Source organism: Leishmania major, chromosome 34 (assembly GCF_000002725.2).
Source record: "Leishmania major strain Friedlin complete genome, chromosome 34".
Classification (NCBI taxonomy): Eukaryota; Euglenozoa; class Kinetoplastea; order Trypanosomatida; family Trypanosomatidae; genus Leishmania; species Leishmania major.
Genome location: NC_007286.2, coordinates 159,187 through 186,753, shown reverse-complemented (window position 1 = coordinate 186,753; position 27,567 = coordinate 159,187). Strand labels below are relative to the sequence as shown.

The following is a 27,567-nucleotide window of genomic DNA, read 5'->3' as shown; positions in this document are numbered from 1 at the left end:
CTTCAGGCGACTTCTTGAGGCTTGCTTGCCACCAATCAGCGGAGCACGTGCCGAACGCGCTTGGTGGCGGCAACTCACAGACACCAACGTGCTCACCCTGGATTCACGCTCCAGCAAGACGACCCTTAAGCGCACTTTGGCGGGCAAGCGAGCCTTTCCGAGCAGCAACAAGCGTGGTGGAGCAAAGGTGGCGGCCAGGGACGTTCTGCTGGCATCCAGCACTTCCGCTGCACCTCCTGCTCCGAAGCCAACGCCCTCATTTACTGCCTGCATACGTACCGAACCGCGCGAGCATGATCTCCCCCCTCCTCACGAATGGCTCCTCTCCAGCTTCTGCTGTGTCGGTGTGCGTGTGTGTGTGGTACAGACAGACAGACAGACAGACAGACACACACACACACACACACACACACACACACACGCACACGCACAAATAAGGCATGCGCGGCTTGTACGCGCATCTGTATGTGTGCGCGATGTTCTTGTACATGCATACTCCACAGCTGGGGCACGGCTTCTACAACGACAACAACAACCAACGCCATCATCCATGAGCCTAAATCAGTACATAGCAACATAAAAGCAAGACACACACACACACACTGGCAGGGTTGAAGGACCCTGTCGCATCAAGACGAGACGCGCACACACATACATACGAACAGCACACACCGGCACCACCTTCGCCGTCTGCTATGTGTGCGTGTGTGCGTGCGGCGACCTGCAGACGCGATCGAAGAAGCGCAGACACACAATGGCAGGAGAGGGGAAAAGTCGAGGGAGAACGAGACGCAACACTCGCTGACACGTCTCTGGGTGGGAGGCTAGACGAAAAGAAGGAGAGAGAGAGAGAGCAGGGAGATGCTCTGTGCTTTGTGCTACAGGGAAGCGTTGAACTGAGGCGAGAGGTAACGCCTGGACGAAACGAAAAATAAACAGCGGCCTCAACCAGCACCAGCACAACAGCAACAGGCGATCCAACAACAGCGAGGCCAGCCCTCTCGGTGAGCTTCCAGAGTGCTGTGAGCAGAGAAGAGTATGCGTGCGCCATGCATTGCGTCCTGGAAGGATGGCGCCTGAGGTCATGAGAGAGGCTTAGTACTGCTCGGGAGTGGTGGAAGGCGAGATGCCACCGAGCGTCGCCGAGACCGTTGCGGCAGTGGCGGCTGCGTTAAGGCGACGGTCCACCTTTTCCTGTCGCAGCTCCTCCGGACTTGTGCCGAGAGGAGGCTGGTAGTTAACGTCCATCGGATCTAAGTTGTATTGATTTCCGCGGGCTGCGGCATGCGGCTCCATGGTGCCCCTGCTGTAAGCTAAGCCCGCGTCCACGTCGCCTGCACTCTCGGCCGTGACGGTTTCATTATCTTTGTGCTCGCCAGCCGCGCGTGCCGGACAACTCCGGGTGCTGCGCTCGTACATCTGTCTCTCGTATTCCTCCTGCACCCGCTTCCGCTCCAGCTTTTCGTCGCGACGCTCGTGGCGGCGGATGGCGCCAGGGGCGTTGGGGCCAAAGCGCTTCTCTTCGGGGTAAATCGCAGAGCGGTAGACCGCCGGCAGCAGCGTTGGCGGCTCCTGATCCGTGGTGCGCTTCTGGGACCCCATGGCCTCGCGCATCGCGGCGATGCGGGCCGCCACGGGGTCGAGGTAGATACGGCCGCCGGCCGCGTTGGCGAGGGTGGCATCCTTCGGAATGTCGAAGCCACGGCGCATGCCCTCCTCGCGCGGGTCTGGGCCCGCCAGCGGTGTCTTGCCAAACCCGAAGTTGTCGTACGGCAGCCCGCGCTCAGCGCAGACCGCCCTGCCGCGGCGCCACAGCTCAGACTTGGCAATGTAATAGTTGCGCATCGCGCGGTCCCGGCGGAAAGCGGCCTGTAGGAGGGCGGCTGCATAATGTTCAGCTACCGTGACGCCACTTGGCTGGACCGTTCCATAGGACGCCGGCAGGGCTCCGAGCGAGCGCTCCGACAGGTACCAGGCAACGTCTCTCGGAGCCTGGCTGCCGGCCGTGTGCGCGTCGGCCGTCTCGAGAAATGCGATGGCCATCACGCGCCGCGCTAGCGGCAGCAGCACCTCATAGTAGTAAACACGGCCGTTGTGGTCAGGAATGTTGTACTCCCGCAGCAGCTGCATTACCTCTACGCGGTTGCGGCGGTCACTGACACCCAGCGGCAGACGCAGCTCCTCCAGCAGCTCCGGTAGCACGGCGCTTGGCAGCCACATGGTGCCGTTCGGATCCCTCGTCGACCACAGGCGGCAGAAGCGGCGCAGCTCGTCGAGCCGGGTGACGGCGGAGTAGATGCGCACGGCTGTGACGTACTTGTCCAGCACGACTGCCATGTACAGGGTGCTTAGCAGAAGGAAGAAACAGATGACAATGGGGATGTAGTACACCGGCGCCCAGTCCGTTGGCCCGCATCGCTTGCTGGCGCGGGTGCAGTAGTAACCGCGGTCCAAGCTGCCTCGCAGCATCGTCGCCCAGTTCTGTAGGGTGGATAGTCGAAACACCATGATGAGCGCGTTCACAAAGGTGCCGAAGTTATTGTACTTATCATCGATGTAGCCGCTGAAGGGTACGATGTAGCCCAGGAAGTGCAGGCCCAATATCGCGAAGACGTACACGGCGATCATGTACACGAACGTGACGCTGATGAGCCCCGGCACCGACGCCTTCAGAACCTCGTGGAAGAGTGTCAGATGGGTGGAGAAGGGCAGCGCAAGGTGCACGAGGTGCAACACCCGCCCCACTCGCAGCATGCGCAGCACATTCACGTTGAACGGCACGTGGTTGGTGGCCGTGGTGCTGAGGCCGATCTGAATGTAGGAGAGGACAACGATTAGAAGGTCCCAGCAGTAGGCCCGGCGCGTGAAGAAGCGCAGGCCGTGCGCGACGAAACGTAGAACGACCTCGAGGGTGAAAATGACGACCCAGATGTACTGGAATGCGTCGAGCGTGGTCTTCTGCGTGCTGCTCATCTGGTACCACTCGAGCGACATGGTCAGCATGTTGAAGACAAGAATGAGCCCCATGAACGCCTCGAACCAGCGATTCGAAATCAGGAAGTGGACCAGGCGGGAGACTCGTGTGTTCAGGGGCAGAAGCTGCACCTTGGGTTTCAGCCGAAAAATCATGCCCTGCATACGCAGCCAGACCTGGTGCTCGATCGTTGTCCCCGTCGCGTCCTCCGTGGCGCTCTTGGCGAGCATGTAGCAGTAAATCACTGCTGAGATGAACAGCGTGAAGAAGATGAAGTGCGACACGTAGTAGTATGCGATGAAGACCAGGCCAAGGTACGGGCGCTGGTTCCGCAGCGGCGACAGCAGCGCTGAGCGGGAGTCGACGGCGCTGTATATGACGTCTATCCACTCCGCCCCGGTGCTGATTTCGAAGGTCGTCAACAGGCTCTCGTAGAAGTTGCGGAAGTTGCGCTGAGTTGGCGCCCACGTGTACCCCTCCTCGACGCACTGCGTGCCGTTCACGATGCTGGCGTTGCTGCAGTAGTTGAACTTGTCCATGAACAAGGAGACGAAGATGATGGCCCACACAATGTAGTTCATGAGCATGAGCAGGCACACGTTCGCCAGGGTCGGAATGCTGTCCCAGATGGTGCGCGCCACGTGCGACATGCTGCTGCTGCCCCACTTCCAGTACCGCAGCGGCCCTAAAATGCGGAAGCAGCGCATCACCTTCAGGTAGCGCAGAAAGATGTCCGGCTTGCCCCACGAGACGAGAGAGATGATCACGATGAAGAAATCGAAGATGTTCCATCGGTGCCAGAAGTACGCACGGCCGACCGGCAGCACGACCCCCATGCTGATCCACTTCAGAAGCATCTCCACTGCGAAGATGATAGAGAAAATGTCGTCGAGGATGTGCAGCGCCTTGTACTTGGCGCTGTTGTAGCTGCCGCCAAAGTCGCGATTACCCTCGTCTGGCGCATAGACAGCCAAGAAGATGGAGGCGGCATAGACGACGCACAGGACGGCAATCTCAAACCACATCGAGCCAACCACAGCCGACACCACCCGCCGAACCGGGTTCGAGGGCGAGAGCACGAAGAAGACGCGGTCCTCCCAGGTGTTCTTGTAGCTCTTTTCCCGCACCTGCGCCTCCTGCCTCTGCTGGTTCGCCAGGATGTAGGCCAGCGTGGCACGGCCGACCTGCTCCTCGCCGACGTGCAGTCCTAGTAGCCACTGTTGCATCTCCAGTGCCTCCAGCATGCGGTCCCACGTCCGCTCCTGCTCTGGCAAGTCCATGCAAGACAGGTTCTCAATCGTGTCGAACAGCAGCATGCCGCAGCTCCAGGCCTGTCCCAGCACTACCTCCACCATCCGCTTGGTGGGAGTCACGTCGTGGTCGGCCTGCATCCTGGCGTATCCGATCAGCGCGTTCAGCACTAGCTGCTGCGAGCTACGCACCGCCGCCATGTGGCAGTGCTCCGCATGCAGCTCCTCGGCGGTGCGCTGCGCCACACCTGGCGGCGCGCGCAGCGGCATCTGCATGTGCGTGTTGCAGTCCAGACAAGTCTCGAATACGCGACGTCCCTCATCCATGGTGCTCTTGTAGCGTAGGCGGGGACCGGGAAGGAGCAGATGCTCCAAGTCTTCATCCGACACGCCGCCCTCGGGGGTGCTGTAGTCGGCGGTCGCCTCGTCGTTGTCGCCGGCGACAACGGCGCGGGCATTGCCCAGCTTTGTTAGCCGCGGTACGAGGCCGATATTCGCGTTCTTCGCCCGTTCCTCTGCGAGGGAGTCCGACACGCGAGCCACACTGGGGCCGCCGACGCTCGTGCCTTGGTGCGCAGGGGAGAGGCTGTGGCGATCGGCCAGCAGCGGGTTCACCATGCTCCGGCGGCTGTGTCGCGAGAGCGAGCGACTGCCCTCGACCTCGTCCGGTAATGCGTCGTGTGCGCCCGCCAGCCTCTGCTGCTGCGCGGCGGCGTAGGTGGTGGCTGGCACGGCGCGGTAGTGTCGTGCAAAGCGTAGTTGCCCACGGTGCTGCGGCGTTCCGCCCACCGAGAAGCCCATCTCCGTCGCTGGCAGGCTCGGCTGGCGGTACAGACGGCCGCCGATGTTGACGTACTGCGGGCCGTTGACGAGCGCACCATCTGACCTGTACACGTCCGAGTCACCCATCTGGCTGCCCTCGCCTATGTCGCCCCACTCGCTCCTTTCCTGACCATAGTTCTCGCGGTAGTATCGGTCCTTGGCCTCCACGAGGCGCAGCTGGCGCGCCATGTCTTCGTTCAGGAAGTAGATCTCGTCAGGCGCCACGTCACGCCGGTCGAAGCCGCCGTGAATGTGCTTGAAGGAGCGCCACACGCTGAAATCGAAGAATGGCAGCCGCGCGAAGCGACTGCGACGGCCGTGACTGCTGCCTGACATAAAGTAGTAGTCCTCCTTCTCCTGCTGCGCCTGCCACGCGTACGTCATGACCGCAATGAAGAAGAAGCGGAAAACGAAGGCGACGCAGACAGTGGCGATGAAGTACAAAACGGTGTAGCCCCCGCGCACCCGCATACCAGACCACGAGAGGTAGAGCCACTGATCTCTGTTCACCGAGAAGGCCTGCGCCACGGCGTAGGCTGCATGCGAGAAGGTCTCGAATGTGCCACGGGTGGTGTAGTCGCTTGTGTTATAGTCGATCCAGCCTATGCGACTGCCAAAGAAGCTCATGCCCAGCAACAGCCACATAAACATGTACAGGGTAAAGAGCACAAGGGCGTAGACCATGTCAGGGAAGCCGTGGATGAGCACTCGTGAGACGCGGCGCAGCGGGCGGCACGGTATGACGCGGAAGAGCCGCAGGAAGCGCACCCAGTTGAACAGCGACGTCGTGTTTGTCCTGCTGTATCCAAGCTGGAAGAGCGACGTGACCATGAACGTCGCTTCGATCAGGATGAGTATGTCCGTGAAGAAAGGACCGGGGCCAAGGGCGAGCAGGCGGATGAGCAGCTCCAGCATGAACAGCACAGAGAAGCAGACACCCGCGATGAATGTGCCCGTCTCCCAGTAGTCCGGCATCGTGTCGAAGCGCGACGCGTTGAAGACGGCGTTGGCGATGATGAAAGAGTACATGATGTAGTTGAAGACGGTGATCGGCGCGTTCTCGCGGATGTTGCGCGCCATGCGGATGGGTGACATGCTCCCAGGTACCAGCCCCTCCTGGCGCATCCACGGCTTCTCCGCCACCGAATCGTCATCGTCGTCGTCGTCGTCATCGATGAGGTGCCCCATGCCGCTGCGGCGCAGCTCCTCCCGCTCCTCGCGGCGCTCCTGCGCGCGCCGCTGACGCAGCCGGCGCAGGGCCTCTTCCTCGTACTTATTCGTGTAGGACAGGGGCGTGAGCCCGTAGCGATGCTGCATCATGCGGTGCTCCCAAAGGTACTGCGAGATGATGCGCGGATAGCCTTCCGTGAACATATGGGCGATGTTGCGAATGATGTCGATCTTCTGCCCCAGCGTCTTGGCGTAGTCGAAGTCGCCGCCTTCGGGGTCGTTGATGACGTACGCCGTCTGCTCCTGCTGCGTCGGCGCCTGCTGCACCTGCGTCATTGATGCGTGCAGGCGGCTCAACGAGCTACGACCGTTCATGCTCGACGCGCGCGACAGCGTTCCGCCGCGCACCGACATTGAGCGGCGGTGCGGCACCACGCCGGCGGCCTCGCGGGCCACCATGACACTCGTCGACGGCGCCGACGGTGCCCTGGTGGAGGGCCGCGCATTGCTCGCTGGGCGACTATGCAGGACGGTAGCGCTCTCCGCGCCGCCACCGGGTACGGCGGCGCGCGACTTGTCCATGCTGGTGTGCAAGGCGGCGGCGGCGGCGGCGTTGTACATGTCGTTCTTGGCGGTGCTCGCACCGTTGGTGTACGGGTCCAGAAAGCGCAGCTGCTCCGCCTGCACCTCTTGCCGAACCGCAAAGGGGAGGTCCGACTGGTGAGAGTCGCCAATGGCGTAGGCGGCAGGGTGGTGCTGCACGGCACCAACTCGACCTCCGAGGGCAAAGTCACTGCGCTCCTTCGTGGAGTGCGGTGACGCCTCGGTCTGGGTTGCCCACCCGGACGCTGCCCCGGCTGGACAGGCGCCCTGCCTCACCGTGCCCTGCCGTTTTCCTGCGCCGCCCTCTTCGACGATGAGGTCGCCGAGGGCTGTCTGCTGCAGCTGGCGCTTGCGCTCCGCCTCCTCGGCGACGTGGCGCTGACGCGTCAGCGCCAGTTGCAACTGAATGCGCTGCTCGTCTGTCCACTTCGTCGCCTGAATCGCGCGGTGGTGACTCTTTATCCTGTGCGCGTTCATGTTCTTGTCGTCTGCGCTGCCGCTGGCGGTGTCGTCGCTGGTGAGGCGCTTGTCATCCTGCTGCTGGAGCGTGTAGGCTGGGTAGTGGGACACAAAACCGTTCTCATCGCGCTCGACATAGTCGTTCAGGCGCACCATGGACGACATGCGCTGGCGCTGCTCTGTCAGCATATGATCGAAGAAGTCCAGCTGCTTCAGCACGAACAGCCGGCTCGTCTTGTCCATCTTCTCGAGGAAGACGCCGAGGTACAAGGACGGCACAATCCACGTGCAAACGAGAATGGTGAAGAAGTAATAAAGGAACGCCATCATCGCCAGCCCGTCGTTTGTTTCCTGCAGCAGCCCGCTCCAGCCCTGAAACGTCATGATCTGAAACACCGACAGCATCGCATGGCCAATGTCATCGAAGCTGCGGAAATCGTAGTGCGGATTCGGGAAGGCGTCCGCCTGGCAGGTGTAGAATACACCACAATGATGGCCCCAGTAGAAGCCGTATTCCCCGGTCGACACGCTCCGGCACACCTGCGATGTGACGGCGCCGGTGAGCGTGTTGACGCAGCGGCTGTGCAGCGTGCCAGCGAACAGCTGCAGCCCCAGCAGGCCAAAGAAGAAGATGAAGTATGTGAGCAGAATGGTCACGTAGATGAGCCGGTTCGTGGAGCGCAGCAGCGACTTGGCGAGCAGCTTCATGCGCACAGGGGCGGGAACGTATGTGAGGCACTTGATGGTGCGGATGAGTCGCCATGCCGTGAAGTTCCAGAGGTCCTGCCACCACGTGCACTCCATGATGCTCAGCACGAGCACCGCCGTGTCCAGCCAGCGCCACGGGGAGCGGAAGAAAGCACGCTTGTGCAGAATGCCGCCGCTTGCGAAGAGGCGCGCGATGATCTCGAAGCCCAGTAGGCACGTGTAGAACACGTCAGCCCAGATAATGTGGTCCGGCTTGTGCATGCCTCCAGGAGGGGCGGTGTGACGGCCCCACGTCGCCTGGAAGATGGCGTAACTGAGGATCATGAGGAAGATGAACATCTCCATCAGCCAGTGATGCATGACATTGTACACTATCACGCGCGGCGTCCAGCGAGCAGGGAAGATAAAGAAAGAGCTGTGCTGCAGCGCGATCGCGCGATTGTGGATCTGATACAGCCATGAGGTGCGCGTGACGTTGTTCCACACCATGTCCTCCGGCACCCGGCCGTTGGTGAGCGCGCGCAGCTGCAGTGTGTTGTGCACCGACACGACCGCGCGCCGACGAAGTGGGTCGCTGCGCAGGCGCTGCGGGTCACACTCGATGACCGTGTCGCTCGAAGAAAAAAAGGAATCGTCATCGGTGTACTCGGCAAACTGCATCAGCAGCACCTCATTATCATTGCGCGGCTGCCCATCGTCCTCCCGCTCTGCAGCGGCGCTGTTGTATTCTACAAAGAACTTCTCGATGGGCTGCGTGCGGGCCAGCGGAATCTCCATCAGCTCCTCGACACCGTCATCCCGCTTGCTCGCGCGTGTGGAGGCGCCAGGGCTGCTGTTGCTGCGCGCACCAGAGGATGTCTTTCGGGACAGCCCCTCGGCGCCGGACCTCCCTCGCGACGGAGACACTTCCGCCGCCACGCCCTTCGCTCGGAGAGACGGGGATGGACGTGGTGCTGGCGTGCTGGCTGTGCTGCGGCTCTGGAGGTTTGTTGGCGGGCGCCGTGCGGTGGCAGAGGCGTTCATGGTTGTGCTCTGCAGCTCCGGAGTGGCACCCCGGGGGGCCACTATCGGCATCGCCGACCGCTGTTCCGGTTGCTGCTGCCGACCGCCGTTCGTCGACGAAGGGCGACTTGTGCGAGATAGGGACGGCAGAGCGGGAAGGTCGCCGCTGAGGGCTGTTGCGCTCGGCTGAGGGAGTGCAACCGGGTCCTCGGCTGCGGTTGCGGCTGCAGAGCCGCGTTGCACCGGTGGTAGGGGCGGCGGCAGCGCTGGTCGCGGGTAAGAGCCTTGAATGGTGCCACTCAGCGGCATCGCACTGTCGTCATGGGGGTCGGCGCGGCGAGTCGCTGGTGTCTTGACGGTTGGCGTGGATTTTTGATGAGGAGGGTTCAGCTGCCCTCGACTGTTGTTGAGCGAGCTCATCTGCGTGTACACCTTTGAGCAGCAAAAATGCGAACTGAAGGAGATGCCGTGCTCTCTCTTCCGCTGCCGCTGCTCCTACCAGTGGACCACACTGACAGGGGAGGCGCGCCGGTGGCGTAGGCCGAAAGGTGCGTGCGAGTGGGGTGGGGTGGGGAGAAGGGGGGGGGGAAGGAGGAAAGATGTTCACAAACAAAAAGAAACACAAGCAGCGAGCAGGCAACCGACACGATCTCTTAGCACGCGCTCACGCGAAGGCCAGGAAGCCCGAGGGCCGAGCGAGGGAGGAAGGAAGGACCGTATGAGGCACCACGACCATACAATGACTGATAAAGGGGAGGGGGGAGGGAGAAGAGGGCCAAAAGAAGAACACCGATTTGAGAAACACGCCCCCAAAAGGAGCTTGAGAGCGGCGCTTCGTTTTCCCTTCGTTTCGTGCTTGCCGTGCGTGCGTCTGTGTACGAACGTGCACGTGGAGTCCGCCCTTCCACAGCTGCCGTCTGGCCTAATGGGAGAACGACACGTTGGAGGGAGAGGGGAGGAGGAAGGGGGGGGGGATATCGTCCGCTTTACACACACTCACCCACGAGAAGACTCAATGATGCACCGAATGTAGCAACGCTAATGCCAGGCACGATATAGCCCTGTGCTTTTACTACCATACCCAGGTAGACAACAACGTACCGTAGGCTTGGTGGTGGTGGTGGGAGGAGGGAGGAGTGGCGCGGTGAAGAAGGCGTGGTGTCCGGCCGAAAACAACAACAGACGCAAACACGAAACGGGCAACAACAGTGACAAGGCCTAAAACAGGGTGCGGATGATTCTAAGAGGAAGCGAGCACGAAAAACAATAAAGCGAATGACAACAGGGCAGCAAGAACGGGAGATGCGTGCGCCAGCACGCACACCACCACACACGGGCTCACGATAATGTACGCCGTCGTAGAGAAAGCCACTCCGTCCAAGGAGAAGGGGCCCCTTCACCGAGAAAAGAAGATGGGGGAGGAAAGAAGAGGTCAGGAGTGGCGAGCCAAGAGAGAATACGAGGTTTCGACGGCTCCGTAGTTGATGCTGCTCCGCAGGTATATATATATATATGTGTGTGTGTGCGCGCGCACGTGCTTGCTCTGAGTCACTCCCCCCTCCTTCTAACGGTTCCTCCCAAGTGGTGGCGTGTGCGGGACTGGGCGTTGTGGCCTTCGCTTCCGTCGTTTGGCGTGTGTGCCCTTCACGTCAGACCTCCCCAACTCTGGAGTTCACCGCAAAAAAAAAACGCGAGCCGAGGGAAGCAGCAGAGCGGTTGAGTGAGCCGACTGACTCATCGAGCAACGTGGAAGCACTGCCAGTCCGGGGGTTATGGCGAAATCGATCTGCCGGAGGGGAAGGAAAGGACCCGGGAAGACGAGATTAGGCGCAACAGAGTAGCACGGAAACGGAGCAGAGGTGGTGATCTGGGCAGCAACCAGCAGCCCGTAACGGGAAGCACAACAACAACAACAGACTCACCCACTCACACGCGCACGAGCGAAACACCGGTGAATCCAAACCACACTGAACAAGAAGTCAAGTGAGCGAAGGCAAGACAGCCGGAGCACTGTCCTAAGGTGGTAAGGGAGAGGTGCGGGGAGGGCACTCGGACGAAGACGAGGACGGTGTGATCCGTGCACTCACACAACAACACACCTTCTCTTCCAAGAAGAAAAACAGAACGAAAGAAAATAGATCTACAAGTGCAAGTGATTGTGCCACCCCTGTTGCTGTGATAGAGCGTGTTGTTGTTGTTGTTGTGTGTGTGTGTGTTCGTGTTTGTGTGTGTTTACGATGAAAAGCCTCAGCAGAAAACGCAGGAAGAGTGAGAGCAAGGGAGGTTGGGGTGCACTAGGAGGGAAGAGAGAATGGGAATCAGTCACAGACGTCGTCTCTCACGTTTTGCACTGTACTCCATTTGCGATGGCGGGCAGGAGAGAAGAGGGCCGGGCTGGTGGCAGTCGGAGAAGAGCATCGCGCCTGCGTCGTCCGCGTTGCGGAGGGTGAGAACGCGCTGAAGTGTCTGGCGTGCCTTCATGTTGCCCTTCACTCAGGTAGCTGTTCGGGGGATCGATGCCGCCCCCTCCCCCGAACAAAAAAGATGTCCTCTTTTGTCCATCTAGAAGCACGCGCTTGTGCGCATATGACAAAGGCCAGCGAACGGAGGAGGAGGAGGGGGGGGGGTAATGGTGGTGGTGGTGCGGTGGTAAGGTGTGGTGCTCGATGCCAACCACGTAAGGGACACGCACGCATGGTTCACCTCGCCCAGCCATGCAAGTCCCGGTCTCTCTTCCTGACACTGGCACCCAGCTATTCGCGAGATGGCAGGCATTTCTCCTCCTCCTCGTTTGCATATCCATCTGAAGCTTCATCGACGCCTCGACATCCGCGAAGGCGTGATTTGTGCGCTGCCCGTCTGTGAGCGCCGATGAGCGGCTCTGGTGACGGTGAGCGCTGAAGGTGCCTACAGCAGTGCTTTCTATCACCTCCCTCCCTGACTGAGCGCGTGGCATCAGCTACCGTTCCGTGATGGCCTCACCTCAGTTCGGCCATGGCGGCGGGGTCGCAGCTTGTTCAAAGACACACCTTCGATGCTTGGATGCGGGCCACCGATGTTCCCGTCGTTCCTGCAGTGCTTGCACCTCCAAAGAGGCCATCGAGAATGGACCTGGAAACTGGCGCTTCTGTGGCCGGGCCGCGCTGCACCCACTGGACATAATCACAGTAGCGTGCGCGACGTGGATAGCAAGTCCGCTGCCGCTCACACCGGTGCTGCTTTTCAGGATGCGCAGTAGATTGCGCTGCAGGCGCGGCGTCTGAGCAGCGCTGCAGTCGGGCGGAGCTATCCTGGGCCCGTCTCGACAGCGCTGGGTCCCCGTCGGCATCGTCGACGCGCGCCTGTGCGAGAGACCGCCTCGCGGCGCACCTTTTCCATTCCAGTGGTCGACGCACTTGGCCTGGAGAGACTTGTCCAGGACGAAGGCGCTGCTTTTCATGTGCAACTGGTCAAACACGGCCCTGAGAGACTGCAGCTGCGTGGCGAAGTCAGTGAAGGTCCTGCTGGCCCAGTCCCTGAAGAGGTACCAGCCCGCGGCATCGGGGCCTCGCTCTCGGCCACTGCCTTTTAAACTTCAGATTTGCTCATATACATGCGCTGCAGAAAGAGGGAAGAGAACAAAACAAAAAGGTTGAGGAAAGAGGGCATAGAACCCACCACGGCAGGCTTGCATGCTCGAGCTTGCCTCAGCGCACGTCCGGGGTTGGGAGAGGGCGTTGGAATGATTGGGGGGGGGAGAGCGAAGGCGGACGAGATGCGCAGGTGACTGGCGCGAGATCTCCCTGGCATCTTCTTCCCGCTGCTCGGATGCGTGCCTCTCCCCATTGCAGCCCTCCTGCCGTCGTGCGCTGATGGAGGAGCCGCCAGTGGCAGCGAGACGCACACACGACATCGGCCGCATACATATATAGAAAACTACATCTTTTCTTCTGCTCAAACGGTGATGCCACAGCGGCACCAGGGGGTGCCGGAGAGCGGCGAGCAACGGACTGAGGGGAGCGGCGCGAGCCGAGGGAAAAGAACGCCTCGGCGCACATGCGAACCCGCGCCAAACCCACCGAGTCGACGATGACGAAGGGTGAGAAGAAAAGGGAAGACGGGGGGGGGCGGAACACAAAGGCGCGCGACCCACTTGCGCAAGGCCGCGCACGCACGATCAAGTGCTTGCTCTAAGAGCCCTTACACACTGGGCCCCGCCCTGGAAGAGGCAAAGCTCTGAAAATGGATGAAAGCGTTGCTGTCGCCGCAGCGAAGACAAGCGGCTATCGATGTCAAAGCCAAAAAATGCAAGCAGTGACGTCGGCCGCCCACGATGGCGTTAAAAGGGAGCAGTCGCACCCCTGCCCCCTGTGCCCTGCCTTCTTTCATTGACGTATTCAGGCTATGCCTTTCGCAGAAGCCTGGTCGGCAGCAGGGGCAGCGATCCGCGCCATCAAGCGCTTCAGGTCTTCTAGATCGGCATCGTACTTGTCGGCCTGCACCCTACTTTTCACCCGCGTCTCGCGCATCTCCTTTGCCTGCTGCAGGTATTGGGTTTGCATGTACGCCGCCAGAGACGCCAGCGCCTCTTCCAGATTCGCGAGACGCTGTTGGGTGATGCGGTCCTCCTGCAGCCGCTGGTAGGCTCGTTCCTGCGCCACCAACGCCTCTTGCTCTCGCTCTTCTGCCGCAACAACGGCGCTTCGAGCACTGCTATCTACGCTATCCAGCGGCGATTCCTGTTCATGCGGGGTGTTCGTGCCGCCGCGTGCTGTGTCGCCCTCAACGACCGGCTGCTGCCGTGAGTGGCCGTTGCCCACTTCGCCGCGGCTGCCGGCGACCGACGCGACGAGGTAGTCGAGCCGCTCCTCGCTTCGCTCGAAGCTGCGCTCATGAGCGGCGACAGAGCTTTTTCCCGCATCTTCGCGGTTCCACACCTTCGCATCGGCAACGTACGCCACGTCGCGCGAGGAAGACGCGGAGGGCGTGCCGGCCTGCTCCTTCCTCGTTGGGGAGGAGAGAGGCGGGCGGCCCAGCGATGCGGCGGCTGCGACACCGGCACTGACGTTCGCCGCACCAGCGGCGGCTCTGTTGCTCACGTGGGGGTCGCTACTGCTGCCTCTGCAGCCGTTGGTGGTGCCGCTACTCACAGCTTGAGACGCCGACGTCTTTGAAGAGTGTTCTGCACCATTCTGCATGCGGAACGAGTTGTCTCGCAGCTTGCATCGTGGGGCCACGTTGCGAGAGGCTTGCGCCATCGGCGAAGAGAACCGCACCGCAGGAGCTTCTGCACTGATGGACACCTTGGGTGGAGGGGTCATCTCGGGCAGTGCCGCGTCCTCGTTCCCAACAGTAGTGAGTGTGGTCTCCGCAGTCGAGCCGCGCGTTGCCGCTCGCTCAGCCAAGCCGCTGCGCCATACGAGGATCGTTTTGTCAGTGCCGCCGCCTGTGGCGAGCCAGCGGCCATCTTCCGAGAAGTTGCACGACTTGACGGGTCCCTCATGCCCTTGGAGGGTGCAGTAGAGGTACACCTGCTTCACATCCCACAGCTTCGCAGTGCTGTCGTTGCCGGCCGAGAAGAGCCAGCCGCCGTTGGGGGCAAAGTCGACGCACTGTACCCCGCCCGCGTGCGCGCCTGTGTAGTGCTGAAGGAGGCTGGAGAAGCGCCGCGGCGCTGGTGCACCGTCCCAGCCGTTGGCGGCGGATAACGAGGAGGAGGTGTGTCGGAGGTCAAAGAGATTCACGGCGCCGCTGGCATCGCCGCTCGCCAACACGTAGCCGTCGGGGTGAAAGCTCAGGGAATGCACGCTGGCGCTGCAGTCGAACAGGGCGTGCACCGGGGCGCGAGTGCGCGTGTCCCAGACGCAAATGGCGTGATCGTCACCACCACTGGCGATGTAGTGAAAGAAGCTAGAGGATGTGTAGGCGCTCTGCACAGCCACCGTGCGCACCCAGTTCATGTGCCCAGTGCCGTGCTGCCCTGTAGACGATAGTGCCGCGAAGCTTCCAACGAATTTGTTGCCCGGGCCAGCGCCGATGTGCTGGCTGCTCGAGGCGTAGTTGAGGTCCCAGCACTTCACCGTCTTGTCATTGCCCGCGGTGTACAGGTAGTCAGAGCCGTCTTGGGCAAAGACGACGGCGCGGGTGGCGCCGGTGTGACCGCGCCAGCCGCACGAGTTGCGGTCGTCTGCCAACTCGGCGTGGAGGCCGTACGTCGCTGTTGTCCGTCGCGTGTTGGGGATCCAGAGTCGCACGTATCCATCATGGCCGCCGCTCGCCAGCAGATTTGCGCGCGGGCTGCAGGCAACATCAAGCACGGGCCCGCGATGCCCCATGAATCGCATTGTGCGGGTGGTGGCCTTTGCGTCCCACAACATGACCGCCCCGTCGGCACCGCCGGACACGACCTTGGGAATGAGCGGAGACGGCGACAGCGTGGGTTGGAAGTCGACACTGCACACGCCTTGACGATGTCCGCGGAAGCACATCTCCAGCGTGGGACGGAACGGGTCGGCAGGGCCCGCCACTTGATACGCGCTGTACGACATTGGGTATCTGGAGGACAAACCTCACGCGGTGCCGACGTCTAAGATCTAGGCTGTTCAGCCTCCAAACGTCGTACGAGGGGCACTGCCGCACCGGTGGTGGACTGGTGATCAAGAGGGAGCTCAAGAGAGGTGCTCGTGTATGTGAGGAGACGAGCGGTAGTGGTGGTGGGAGTGGTGTGTGCGCTTGTCTCGTGGCGTTCTACGACAAGCCGGACGCGCAGCGCACGATTGCTCGCTTCCTCTGCGTATGTGCCGCACAGATGGCGGGCAGGAGTGTGTGTGTGCGGGGGGGGGATGGGGGAACAGGGGGTCGTGGCGTGTCTCCGCGCGTGCGATCACTACCGCCGTGGCCTTTGTTTTTCTGTGCTCGCTGACCTTGCCTCTATGTGTTCCGTGGCTTGCCGCAGCTGCAACGCGTCGTGTGCACACACGCAAACGCTTTTCGAGACGTCACGAAAATGTACCTTCGCGGCATGCATTGCGATGCGACAGACAAACACACAGGCACACGCAACGTAGACAAGGGCAGAGAAACGGGAGGAGCGGTGTGCACAAGAGCCAGAGAGAGACGGGTGAAAAGAGGCTAGCAGCGGCAGAGGTGGAAGGCCGTGTGTGTGTATGTGTGTTTTTCTTTCGAGCTACCAGCTCTCCTGCACTTCGCCTCCACGGCTTCCGTGAAACGTACAGACTCTGCCACAGACAGCTAGATTTTGAGCAAAGTCATGCGTATGCGTGCGGCTCCAGGGCACTCACAGCCTTTCACAAATGTGGTCGGCGGAGGAGTGAGTAAGTGGCTTCCACTTCTCTACCGCTTGCTCGATTCTTTTTTGTGTGTGCTCCGTTCCCTTCGTTGGTGTTCTGAACTGATCCAACCCATCCAAGCGAGAAAAACACCCAAACAAAATCATCACTGTCTCCAATCGCCATCCATCCATCCACGAGAGAGGAGGAGAAGCCACACTCGCACAGGGCCAGTAACGAGGAGGCGAGAGATGGACAGACGCAGGAAGGCAGCGTGCTGGTGCGCCGGCACGGACACCAACCCACAAAAAACAAAACAAAACGCGACTTCAGACATCACGCACACACGTGCGGAGGCCAGACGAGAACAAAGACGAACACAACACAAAGCAGGCAAAGGCAACAGCGCGGAAGAACCCCCCTCTCTCTTTCTCTTCTTCCCCCCTCCTCCTCCGCAAACACGTACACACATACGCGTACACGTGAGGAGGGAGGAGGGAGGAGGGAGGAAGGAGAGAGAGAGAGAGAGGGTGGGGGGGCATTCGTTTTACGGCGCTAGAGAACACGCATCAATACATGCGGATGAGCTCTCAAAAAAAAAAAAATAGACGATAGGGTATGCATGCAAAGCAGATGCGTGCATGGGGATGCACATGCGTTCGTCTCTCTCTCTCTGTCTTTCTGTCGTTGCCGGCCGTGCTTGTAGCATAGTTACCACGCCGTGCCAGCGGCGCAGGGGTCTAAAAAGTGCTCCGAGAGGGCCAGATGTAGGGAGGCACATATCACTGCCGGTCTCCACAGAAAAAGGCACGACACCCGTGAACGTCATTGCTAGCAGACACAGGGGTCCCCCTACCACTCACTTTATCCCCGCCTCTCCATCTCTTCGCTCACCTGCTCCACGGCGGCCGCCGGTTCTGCTGTTGCTCCGAGTGTGACACTCCCATCGCCCCTCCTGCCTCCTCGATGACTCCTCTTTCAAGCTTGACCTGCGGCTCCACAGGCTGCGCGAAGCCACACAGGCACACACGCATAAACGTGGTTGCCCATGCAGATGCAAACACCGTCGTCACAGCGGTGTTGCCCAGGTGTATGCGAGGCATAGTCTCGATGAGGAGAGATGGATATTCACATATATATATGTACATGTAGGCACATACAGAGGTGCCGACAAACAGCCACCGTTGGCGAGAGGCAGACAGTAGGGGAGGGGGGAGGGAGAGGGAGAGGGAGAGGGAGAGGGAGAGGGAGAGGAGGTTGTAACAACGACTGAGAAGGGCTATGACGAGGGAGGGCGGATGCATGAGCCTGTGCGTATCCAACTGCAAAACTCCCCGCCGCTGCCGCCGTCACACATCCACATAGCCGCTGCAGGCGGCAACACCCCAGAAACGAAAAAAAGGGCAACAGACAAAAATGAGCAAAAAAAGGGGGCAGGCAACGCCCATGGCAAAAGGGAACAGACAACGGGAAGAGGCACACGCCCCCCCTCCTCCTCCCCACCATCACGACCACCGACAGGGGTGCACAATCACCTTTGCGTAGGCGCGCGTACACGCTCGCGCATCTACACAAGAGATGACGTCGCTGGAATCGATAGAGAGGAGTGGGAGTGGGAGTGGGAGTGAGGTGGGGCAGGGATAGAGAGAAGGCATGCCAGAAAAGAACGAATGAAGCAGGAACAGAGAAAGCACGTGATCAAGATAGAACAAAACAAGAAAACAGAAACGCCAGCCATCAGCAGGCCTCCTTGCATGCGCATGTACGCGAACGTGTGCGGGAGAGGTGCGTCGGGCGAAAGTAATCGGATGGGCTAACGGTACAATGTGGGCCAAGGAACAACATCAACGAATGTGACACAAGACATGAAGCCCATCCCACTCTCCGCCCACCCTCTCCACACGCGCATACTGTCAGCGCCGACCTCCTCCTTCTCCGACACACACACACACACACACACTCACAAAGACAGAGAGAAACGGATGCGCGCGCGTGATTCAAACCGAAAGCGAACATGCGATCCTTGACACCAACAGTAACAACGAAGGATGCGAAGAGAATCAACAGACAGAGTAGAAGGAGAGCGACGGAGCTCACGTAAGCAGCTGGGTACGGCGTTGATGCTGGTCTAGCAAGGGAGGGATTCAAGGTGCTGCAGCGCGCTACCCAGCTCCTCCGCAGCCCTGTGCCCTTGCCGGTCGAACCATGCGAGCAGATAAGTGCGGCCTTCGCGACACTGCCTTTATGTGGCGACGCGCCCGCGCAGCGTGACAGGGAAGACGAGGATGGACCACAAAACAAGGAGAGTCACCAAGCCAAGACGACGACGGCAGAGGAGGGCGAGAAAGGGCGGAGGAAGCAAAGAGCGGCGGGGGAAAAAAGAAAGCGAGAAGAGACGAGGTGGGAAGGGAGGGAGGGAGGGAGGGAGGGAGAGGGGGGAAGGGGCTGTGTGCGAGTGGGCACTGCGGATGGATGGGTGGATGGGAGGGTGGCACGTAAAACGGAAACCCGAGAAAGGAATGTATACACGCACTCACGGGCACGTAGACACATACAGACAAGAAAGAAGCACTGAAAGCAAACCGATAGGGAGGGAGAGGGGGAGGGTGATGAGGAGGTGTGCAACAGCCAGACTGAGAGCAAAAACAAGAATGAAAGAAGGATGGAGTGCCGCGTGAGGAAGGGGACGATTAAGAAAAGGGCATCAGAGAAAGAGTGAGAGGCCAGGCACGCCAGCACGCGCAGGCAAACAGACAGACATCGAACGCCGACCAGGCACCATTCACACGAGCAACAGCAGCAGCAGCAGCAGCGGCGGCGGCGGCGGAGGCAAGAAGAACGAGGCGTAAGCGACCGAGCAAGAATAATAATCTGAAGAAGACAACAGGCACACACACACACACATTCACGAGGACACATGCATGCGTCGTACGAGGGCGGTACAATGGCAATGAATAGCAAACGCCAGGCGTCCAAAACGTGCTTGAACGCTTTTGCAGGCAGATGGGGGTGGTGGGCTGCTGCAGCATCGACTCCCCTCCCCATCCTACAAGCGTCTGCGAACGGAGCTCGAACGCGTGACGCGTGACGGAGGGAGAGGTGAGGTAGAGTTCTGCAAAAGGGCAGAGCGTGTGATGAGGTGCGTGCCCGTGCGGACGAGATAACAGGAGCGCGTACTTCTAGCCTTGGCGTCGTCTCACACGTGGCATCAGCAGACGGACTCGTCACACAGCAACAACGAAAGAAAAAGGATGCGGAGTGGCTCGGCGCTGTCTCGCAGGTGCGACTCGGAGAGGAGAGGAAAAGAGACAGACAGACAAGCAAGAAAAAATAGTGGCGGATGATGAAGAGAGGAAGCGCGAGGTCTGCGGGATGGACGTGAGAGATGGTGCAGAAACAAACAAAACAGCGACCAAGGAAGAAGAAGAGCGAGCGCTCTTGTGCGTCAGGGCGCGCATGGGTGAGAGGAGGACATCCAAGAGAAGCGAAACAGGACAGCAAACCACAGTGAGCAGCGAACACAAAACACACGCAGGTACGCATGCACGAGACAAGTAAAGGAGACGCAGCGCGCATCACATAATCAACCAACCGACCAACCAACCAAATAAAAGGACCACAGAGAGCACCAAGTCAGGACACGACTGGACACACCGCGCACATGCATGAGAATCTGACACCGCATCATGATCGAAAAGTCGGCGCTGGTGCGCGAGAGCAAAAACAAATACAAGAAGGAAAGAGTAGAAGCAGGCCGTTGGAGGAGGGGGAGGCCGACTTGCGCGGCACACAACTCCTGGGGAAGACACGAACCTGCGTGAACGCAAAGGAGGGGCGGGGGTGCACGAGTTTTGCGGATAGCGACATCACAGGAGCCGGCTTTCCGGTCACCGTCACCAGTGACGGCTACCTGAAGTTTGACTGCAGTGGCAGCATTCCTGCCATTGCTGTCCACAGACTCCGCGCCTACAGTAGCCCTAGCCTCCGGAGCTCCTCAATGTGCTGTAACTCCTGCCCCATCACCTCCTCGACCGTGGTCGAGCTGGTCGGTCGCGTCCTCGATAGGCTCCGACTCTCGAAGCCCGCTTTGGCAGCCTTGGCATCCCGGTTCGCCGCTTCTGCCTTCCGACGTGCCGCCTCCGCCTTCTCCTGCGCGGCACGGGCTTTCCTCTCTGCTGATTGCGCCGCCTGAAGGGCCGCCTGCACGGCTGCAATCTTCTTCTTCTCTTCCTTGCTCATGTCTTTGGCTGCGGTCAGGGCCGCCAACTCCTGCTCCACGCGGCGCCGCTCCACAATAGACTCGGGCGCCGCCTGCTCCTTCGCCCAAAAGTCTTCGGCTGGTTGCAGGCGCCGCTTACCGTGGTCCGCGACGCCGCCGTGATCGCTGTCGCTCTCGTAGCTGCTGAGATTGCGGTGCTCGAGGGAGGAGGTGCAGAAGGAGCGAGAGCTGTCGGAGTCGTACACCGGCTCCACCTCCTCCACGGCGGAGAAGACTGGCACATTCCGCTTCTCCCAGAACAGGTGCGACCAGAAAGCCGCGTCTGCCTCCAATATCCATTCCCGCGCACCAAACTCCTTCTTGAACAGTATCAAGTAGCGGCGCACAAAGGGCATGGTGGAGTCGGGCGCCATGAACGCCCACGTTCCCTTCTTGTCGTGCAAGTGGTCGGCGCTGCTGGAGGGCTTGGGCGGGTCGACAAGCCAGCGATGTGCTGGGTGGAAGGCCTGGAGGTCTACCAGCGTCAGACCCCGCACAAATGCAGGCACTGGAACGTTCTTGTCGTACGCGATGAGCGTCTCGGGCGAGTTGGTGACGAACGGAAACTCCAGGAAGCGCCGCCTGCGATACAGGTCATCGCGCAAACAAGCGAGTGCCTGCGTCTCCGTCGGGGGAGGTCGCGGCCGCCGGAGGGCGGAGCTGACGCCGACGCTGCGCTCACCGCCCGCAGTGAGAGAGAAGACGGAGGCAGACAGCTCTGTTGACACAAATGGAGCGCCAACGCAGCTGTCAAACCTATAGTCTAGCGGCTCCAGCGGCGCCACGTCCCACGACCCCACTGACAGCAGCTCGCTTTCATCGGTCGGCGACTCTGAACGCTCGCTTCGCCTCTTCTTCGACAGCGCGTTGTAGTAATCCAGGCTGGATTTGAACAGCACCGTGAGGTTGTAGTGTGCGCGACGGCGGCGGCCCTCCAACGCCGTCCTCGTCCACTCCTCCCGCTCTTGCAGGACAACCATCTTCAGCTTGATGGGGTCCTCCTCCTTCATACGGTGCCTCTCCTCCCACACCGCCAACAACTTCGCGTTTCGGTCCACCACGGCGCGCAGCTCTGCCTGCCGCTTCGCCTCGAGCTCCTCCGACAGAGCACTCGCGCGCGGCACAGCCAGCATCGCCTCCAGCTCCTCGTCCATTCCACTGGGCTCGCCCTCGCCAGGGATTTGCGACACCGTCTCGTAGTCGAAGTCGGAGCCGTCCAGGAAGCTGTAATACTTGCTGATGACGTCCGGCCACCCGTCCATGCAGTTTGGCGTCCAATCCTGAAACACTTCCATGCCCTGGGTACTCATCGCCGAGCTCAGGAGTAGCGATGTCGCCGTGTGCCCCTTTGCCGGCGCCACTTCTTCGCCACCGCCCTGCGCCGAGAGCATCGCATCCTTTGCCGTGTTCTCAAGGAGCTTCCACAGCAGCTCATGCCGCTGCCGTTCCTCCCTGGCACTATCCGTGTCGGCCAATTCACTAAAGGAAGGCCTCTCCTCGTCGCTCTGCACGCTGCTGCTCTTCGCGCATGCATAGCGCTGGCACCACACGAGCCACACGACAAGCACCAGCAGCGCTGCACCACATATCATGCACCCCACCGCGATGCCGGCCACCGTGCCGCTGCTCAGCCTGGAGCCACCGCCGACGTTGGTCGGCTTGCAGTTATTAGTCACTGTCACCCTGTGCAGCGTCGCGCAGGTGGAGCTGTTGTCGGGGTTCCAGGCGCACACGCTGAATTTCGTGCCAGCGGCGTACGCAGCCACCTTTGCCGCGTCCAGCCGCAGCCGGCACGTGCCGCTGGCCATGCTGGCGCTGCCCACGGCCTGCGCCTGCGCCGCGTAGCTGCAGCAGTCGCCGTGCACCACGGTTAGCATGTCCGCCGCCGCGCTGCCAGCGCTGCCGGGCGGGTGGCACTGGTCCACCAAGTAGTCGGTGCACGTGTCCCAGCTGCCGGCCGGCAGCTTCATGGCCAGCTGCAGGAACTCGATGCGGCTCGGCGACGCCAGCGCGTGCGGCAGCGCGACGACGGAGCCGTTCCCGGGCACCTGCGCACACAGGAACACGCCACTTTTCCTCGCCACTGTCGCGCGCACCTCGATCGCGGTGCTGGACAGCGCCGCCCAGGTGCCGTGGTCCGTGGTGACGGGGCTACAGGCAGTGGTTGTGCTGAAGCCGGCGATGAGGTCGGTGGCGCGCAGGTCCTGCTGCAGCTCCATGCGACTGGGCACGTCGACGACGAAGACGGTGCCGTGCACACTGAAGTGCGCCGCCGGCACCACCTCGATGGTCTCGAGAGGCGACGCCGCCGCCACCGCCGCCCGCGTAGGCGGGACAGCGCACACGGCGTAGCGGCCCAGCGGCAGGGCGTCGCCGCTGGCGCGCAGCAGCGATAGCGCGGCGTAGCCGTCGGCGTCAGTGGTGAAGGTGGGCATGCCGCCGACGTCGGTGCAGGTGGTGGCAGTGGCGCTCAGCTGGAAGGTGGTGTGCGGCGACAATGGCACGAAGATGGTGGCCGCGGCGGCGCCGACCGCGAACTGCGTGGGCCACATGGTGCCAGGCGCCACCGGCACGTCGGCGATTGCGGCGCCGGTGCCGGCCGGCGTCAACACGCACAAGCTCACACTCTTCACGTCCTGTGCAATGTTTTCCGCGACGAAGGACACCCATAGGACGCTGGCCGTCGACACCGCATTCGACTGCAGCGGTAACGGCCCGGCACAGAGGTTGCTGGAGAGGAACGTGCTGGTCTGCTGCAGCGCGTAGCCCTCGGTCTGCAGCGTGGCGGCGTAGGTGGCACCCCGCACGACGGCGGGCGACGCGTGCAGCACCTGCGGCAGCAGCAGCGAAGTGAACTTCGCCACGGCCAGCGGCGCGCCGGTCTGCGGGTGGAGAGTGCACACATACACCTTCCCGCTCACGCCCGTGGCACTGTAGATGGCGGCCTGCGTCGGCGTGCCCATGTCCGCGGCGTCGCCGAGGCTGCCGTCACAGCGCTGCGACTGGCTGAAGAAGGTGTCCTTGGACGGTGTCGCGTCGCTGATGCGCAGCAGCGTGAGCGGCACCGCGCCAATGGTGGCGTTGTAGCGGCTGAGCGCGTGTGTCGGCGTGACAACCCAGTTGCGCACCCGCAGCGTCGCCGCGGCAGTTGTGAAGAGGGAGTCCGGGTCGCCGATGGGGTGCGCCCACACGCGGAAGGCGGCAGCCTCCTCCACGGCCGGCACGTAGCCCGTGGCCAGCACGTCGATGCCCGGCAGCGACATGTCTCCGGAGCTGGTGCCGACGCCGGCCACGGCCAGGAATCGCGTGTCGACGCCGGCGTCGCTGATGGGCGCACCCGGCGCTGCGTACACGGTGCGGATGCTGGGCGGACTCGCGCCGCCTTTGCAGGTGCCGTTGCGTATCAGCAGCATGCGCCCGCGCACCACCGACCAGCCGTCGTTGAACTCGTGGTAGAAGAGCTCCGTGACGGCCTCGTTGTCGCCGCAGCCGTCGATGGTGAAGGTGACCCGGCTGCCGCTCAAGGGCTTCTTCTCTCCGCCCTTCACGGCGACGGGAGCGCTGCGTGAGGACGAGAGAAGCGCGGAGGTGCCTGCGCTGCGCGTGGGCAGGATGATAGTGGTGGGCGTGTCCGCGAAGATGCAGGCCGGGCTCATGTAGTGGTGCAGCGTGGCGCGCGTCACCTCTGTGCGGCTGCTTGTGGTGGTGGGTCCGACGCAGAAGTGGACGTCTGTCTGCGGCTCGGTGGCACTGATGTTGATGACGACGGAGCCCTCGCTCGAGACGAAGGTCTGCGACTCGCTGACCGCAACGGTGCAGGGAACGGTAGCGGGCTGTACGGCAACTGAGTAGAAGGAGGTGCCCACGGGGCCGCCTTTGATGGTGGCGCCGAAGGGCACGTAGGCGCGTATCTGCGCGACGTCGGCGTCTACGGACATGACGAAGGCATCCACGACGCTCACGATGGCGTTGGCTGCAACGGTGCCTGTGACGCCGTCAACGGTGACGCTTTGGCACAGCAGGTAGTTGCCGCGCGGCGCGTCCAGGTCGCCCTGCGTGACGCCGCCGACGCTGTAGCGCTTGCTGGCTGCCACGCACGCGGTGCTGGCCTTGCAGTCGTCCGGGGCTGTCCCGCAACGCACAAGGTACTGCACGGCGGCAGTGTGCACGGGCCGGCCGGCGACGCCGCTGGCGGGCCGCCGGAGCTGCGCATAGGTGCTGAGGGGTGTGAAGGCGGCCACGTCGAGCTCGCCGGCTGCGGCGTAGCCGATTTCGCCGGCGCCGTCGAGGAGGCTGTACCGCGGCGCAACGCATACGCGCAGACGGCCGGGCGACGCGGCGTCTCGTGGCACGAGGAAGGGCGTGGCGGCGCCGGTGCGAGAGTCGATGGTGCCGCGGGCGAGCACGGAGAGCGTGCTGAAGTCGGCAGTGCAGTCGGCGTCGCCGCCGACGATGGCGTAAGTGTCCACGTGCGCGGCGCTTGTGTAGGTGCTGGGGAGGCGGATGCTGGCGGGCAGCCCGGCGGCGAGCGGCGCGGGGTCGGACACGAGCCATGGCGCGGACAACACGACGGTGACGTCGCCGGCGGCGACGAAGCGGCCGTTGGTGTTAACGCAGGCGAGGTAGCGCTTGCCGACCATGGCGGCGCGGAGCTCGAGGGTCGCGTGCGGCGTGTCGCTGCCGGCGGCGACCTGCAGCGCGGGCAGCGCGGTGGCGGCGCCCGGGACGTGAGAGCCGCTGGGGCACGCCGACTCACCGGGCAGGAGGTAGGCGGCGTGGCCCTTCAGCACTGCCGCGCCAGGCGCCACGAAGTGGAGCGCCTGTGTGCCGTCTGTCTGCGCTGTGAGCGCCACGACTGCCGGCGCGACGCGCGGGTTGGCGGTGCGCACGCTCCCCGCGGCCTGCAACACCGGCTGCGGCGCCGTGGCCGGGTAGTAGGAGCACAGCAGCAGCGTGCCAACGCTGTCATACATGAGCGTGATTTTGGCCGCGCCCTCGCCGCTGGCGGTGGCTCTGCCCAGAACAGCCGCTTCATCGCCGCACTCAGCGGCGTTCGTGACGAACACGACAGCGTTAGGGGGGAGGCCGCTCACGGCGATGGTGCCCTCGACGCCGGCGACGATGCCCGGTGGCTCCACGGTCGCTTTGCCGTACACGGTGACGCGGTGCACGGCGACGTAGTTGGCGCCGGGCTCGCGCACGCACACGTCCCAGTCGCCTGCCTCGGGGAAGGTGACGGGGCCTAGCGCGAACGCGGCGCCGAGGACGTCGAACGTCGGGATGTCGGTGACGCCGCACTGTTCCTTGCGGGCGTCTGCGCGGACCAGCGCCACCGTCGTGCCCTTGGCCAGGAATACCGTGCCGTCCAGCGTGATGGTCGACAGCGCGCCGACGCGCAGCGGCGCGTACTCCAGTGCAAACGGCTGCGGGGTGAGCGCACGCAGCTTGTGGAAGCGCACGGATAGGTCCTGCGCGGTGGGCTCGGCGTCCAGCGGGTTCGACACACAGAAGTACAGCATATCTTGGGCGCTGAGCGGCACGGCAAGGCTGGCGGTGGCGCTGGTGGACGGGCTGGCGAGGCCCCGCACGAGCAGCGTTGTGCAATCCTGCGAGTCGAAAAGCCCGACCACGAAGAAGGCGTTGGTCGCATTGACGTGGTTGAGGGTGGCGCGCATGGATACGCCGCGCACGGGGGCTGCGGGGGAGAACGTTGTGGTGGGCAGATTCGTCGCGATGATGATGTTTGCGTAGCCGACGGTGGCGGCGCTGTACTTCCTGCGCACGCAGGCGTGGTGAACACCCAACTGCTTTGCTGTCCACCGCATCGGGTTGCTCCAGCTGCTTTGCCAGCTGCTCGCGGCGCTGCAGTCATCGGACGTGGAGAGGACTGCTTCAAGTGTACTCTGCACCGAAGCTGCGTCGAGGGCGAAGGACATGACGGTCGCCTTGTCCACGTACAGCGTGTGCGGCACCACGTTGTACTCCAAGACGGTGAAAGTGTTGCTGGCGGGGATGTAAAGTCCGTTCTCACCAAAATCGCGTGAGCCGCAGAAGAAGTACGTACCACGAGGCACACTGATTTTCATAGCCATTTCGCTGGCAGCCGTGCTTTGGTATTCTGGATGCGAGTCCGTGCAGTGTGCCATCGTGGAGAGGTAAAACTGTGGGTAGGGCTTTGTCGAGCTCGAGACGACGACGGTTTGGTGACGCACACCTGTGGCGGGATCGACCGTGTAGGGTGTTGCAAGCACCACTGCATTGACCAGCTGTATTGGGGTTTTGGATCCGTTCACAGTGATGGTGGAGGCGCACATGAAAAGGGGAGTTGAGGAAGGCTTTACCGTGAGCCTCACCATGCGCTCGTTGGTTATCACAAACGGGCCGGCACCCGTCAGCAGAAGCTGGCATTGGCTGTCAGCGTAAAATCCCAACATGGTTCCCACCGGCACAGCGCTGCTAAAGACCAGAGCGGATTCTTCGCCGTTGAGGACGTATTCGGGCGTTACCTCCATCTTGTGCATCTGCAGCGTGGCCACCGGCTGCGCGGAGCCGGGGTTCCCGACGCACCAGTGGGCAAGTGGCACAGAGGCCCGAGGGGTGTCTAGCGTCACTCCCAGCGCCGCACTGCTCACCGTGAAGACGCATGTCCCATTCCTGAAGCTGCTGCCGCTCACCTCGCTCTTCACTGAGCACGTAGTCGTGACACTCTTCGTGCAGCGCGCATCCGAGGAGGCGAACAGTCTGCTGCCCATGCTCAGGTCCGTGCTAGTAGCGAAGAATGGCACGTTGAGCAGCGGCTGCACCGGATTGGTCGTTACACTGACAGCGGCTGCCACAGGCCCTTGAGTGGCGAGAAGGAAGAGGGCGGCGACACCCACCAGCGCTGCGAGGCGCGCACACGTGCGCACGTGTGCGCCACGCATCGCGAAGGTCTGTATGTGGAGCGGGGTTGAGGTCGGAGAAGTGGGAGCACGGTGCTGCACCCTCCCCTGACACAGGTTGGCAGAGGGGTACTGTTGCGCAGCGGGCCGCCAAAGGTGTAGAGAGGGGTGG

The 27,567-nt window shown here is 62.1% G+C and overlaps 3 protein-coding genes across 3 annotated transcripts; all 3 read right to left on the bottom strand.

Annotated features, from left to right (window-relative positions):
* Nucleotides 1-1,095: 1,095 nt before the first annotated feature.
* LMJF_34_0480 (putative calcium channel protein) lies at nucleotides 1,096-8,763 on the bottom strand (the record flags this gene model as incomplete). Its single annotated transcript, XM_001686086.1, has 1 exon — nucleotides 1,096-8,763. One exon carries the CDS (start codon nucleotides 8,761-8,763, stop codon nucleotides 1,096-1,098), a length of 7,668 nt encoding a protein of 2,555 aa, XP_001686138.1.
* A 4,601-nt stretch (nucleotides 8,764-13,364) lies between these two features.
* LMJF_34_0470 (conserved hypothetical protein) lies at nucleotides 13,365-15,515 on the bottom strand (the record flags this gene model as incomplete). Its single annotated transcript, XM_001686085.1, has 1 exon — nucleotides 13,365-15,515. The coding sequence occupies one exon, from the start codon at nucleotides 15,513-15,515 to the stop codon at nucleotides 13,365-13,367; it is 2,151 nt and encodes a 716-aa protein (XP_001686137.1).
* A 4,707-nt stretch (nucleotides 15,516-20,222) lies between these two features.
* LMJF_34_0460 (hypothetical protein) lies at nucleotides 20,223-27,266 on the bottom strand (the record flags this gene model as incomplete). The annotated part of the gene is made up of 1 exon (XM_001686084.1): nucleotides 20,223-27,266. The coding sequence occupies one exon, from the start codon at nucleotides 27,264-27,266 to the stop codon at nucleotides 20,223-20,225; it is 7,044 nt and encodes a 2,347-aa protein (XP_001686136.1).
* Between the last annotated feature and the right edge of the window lie 301 nt (nucleotides 27,267-27,567).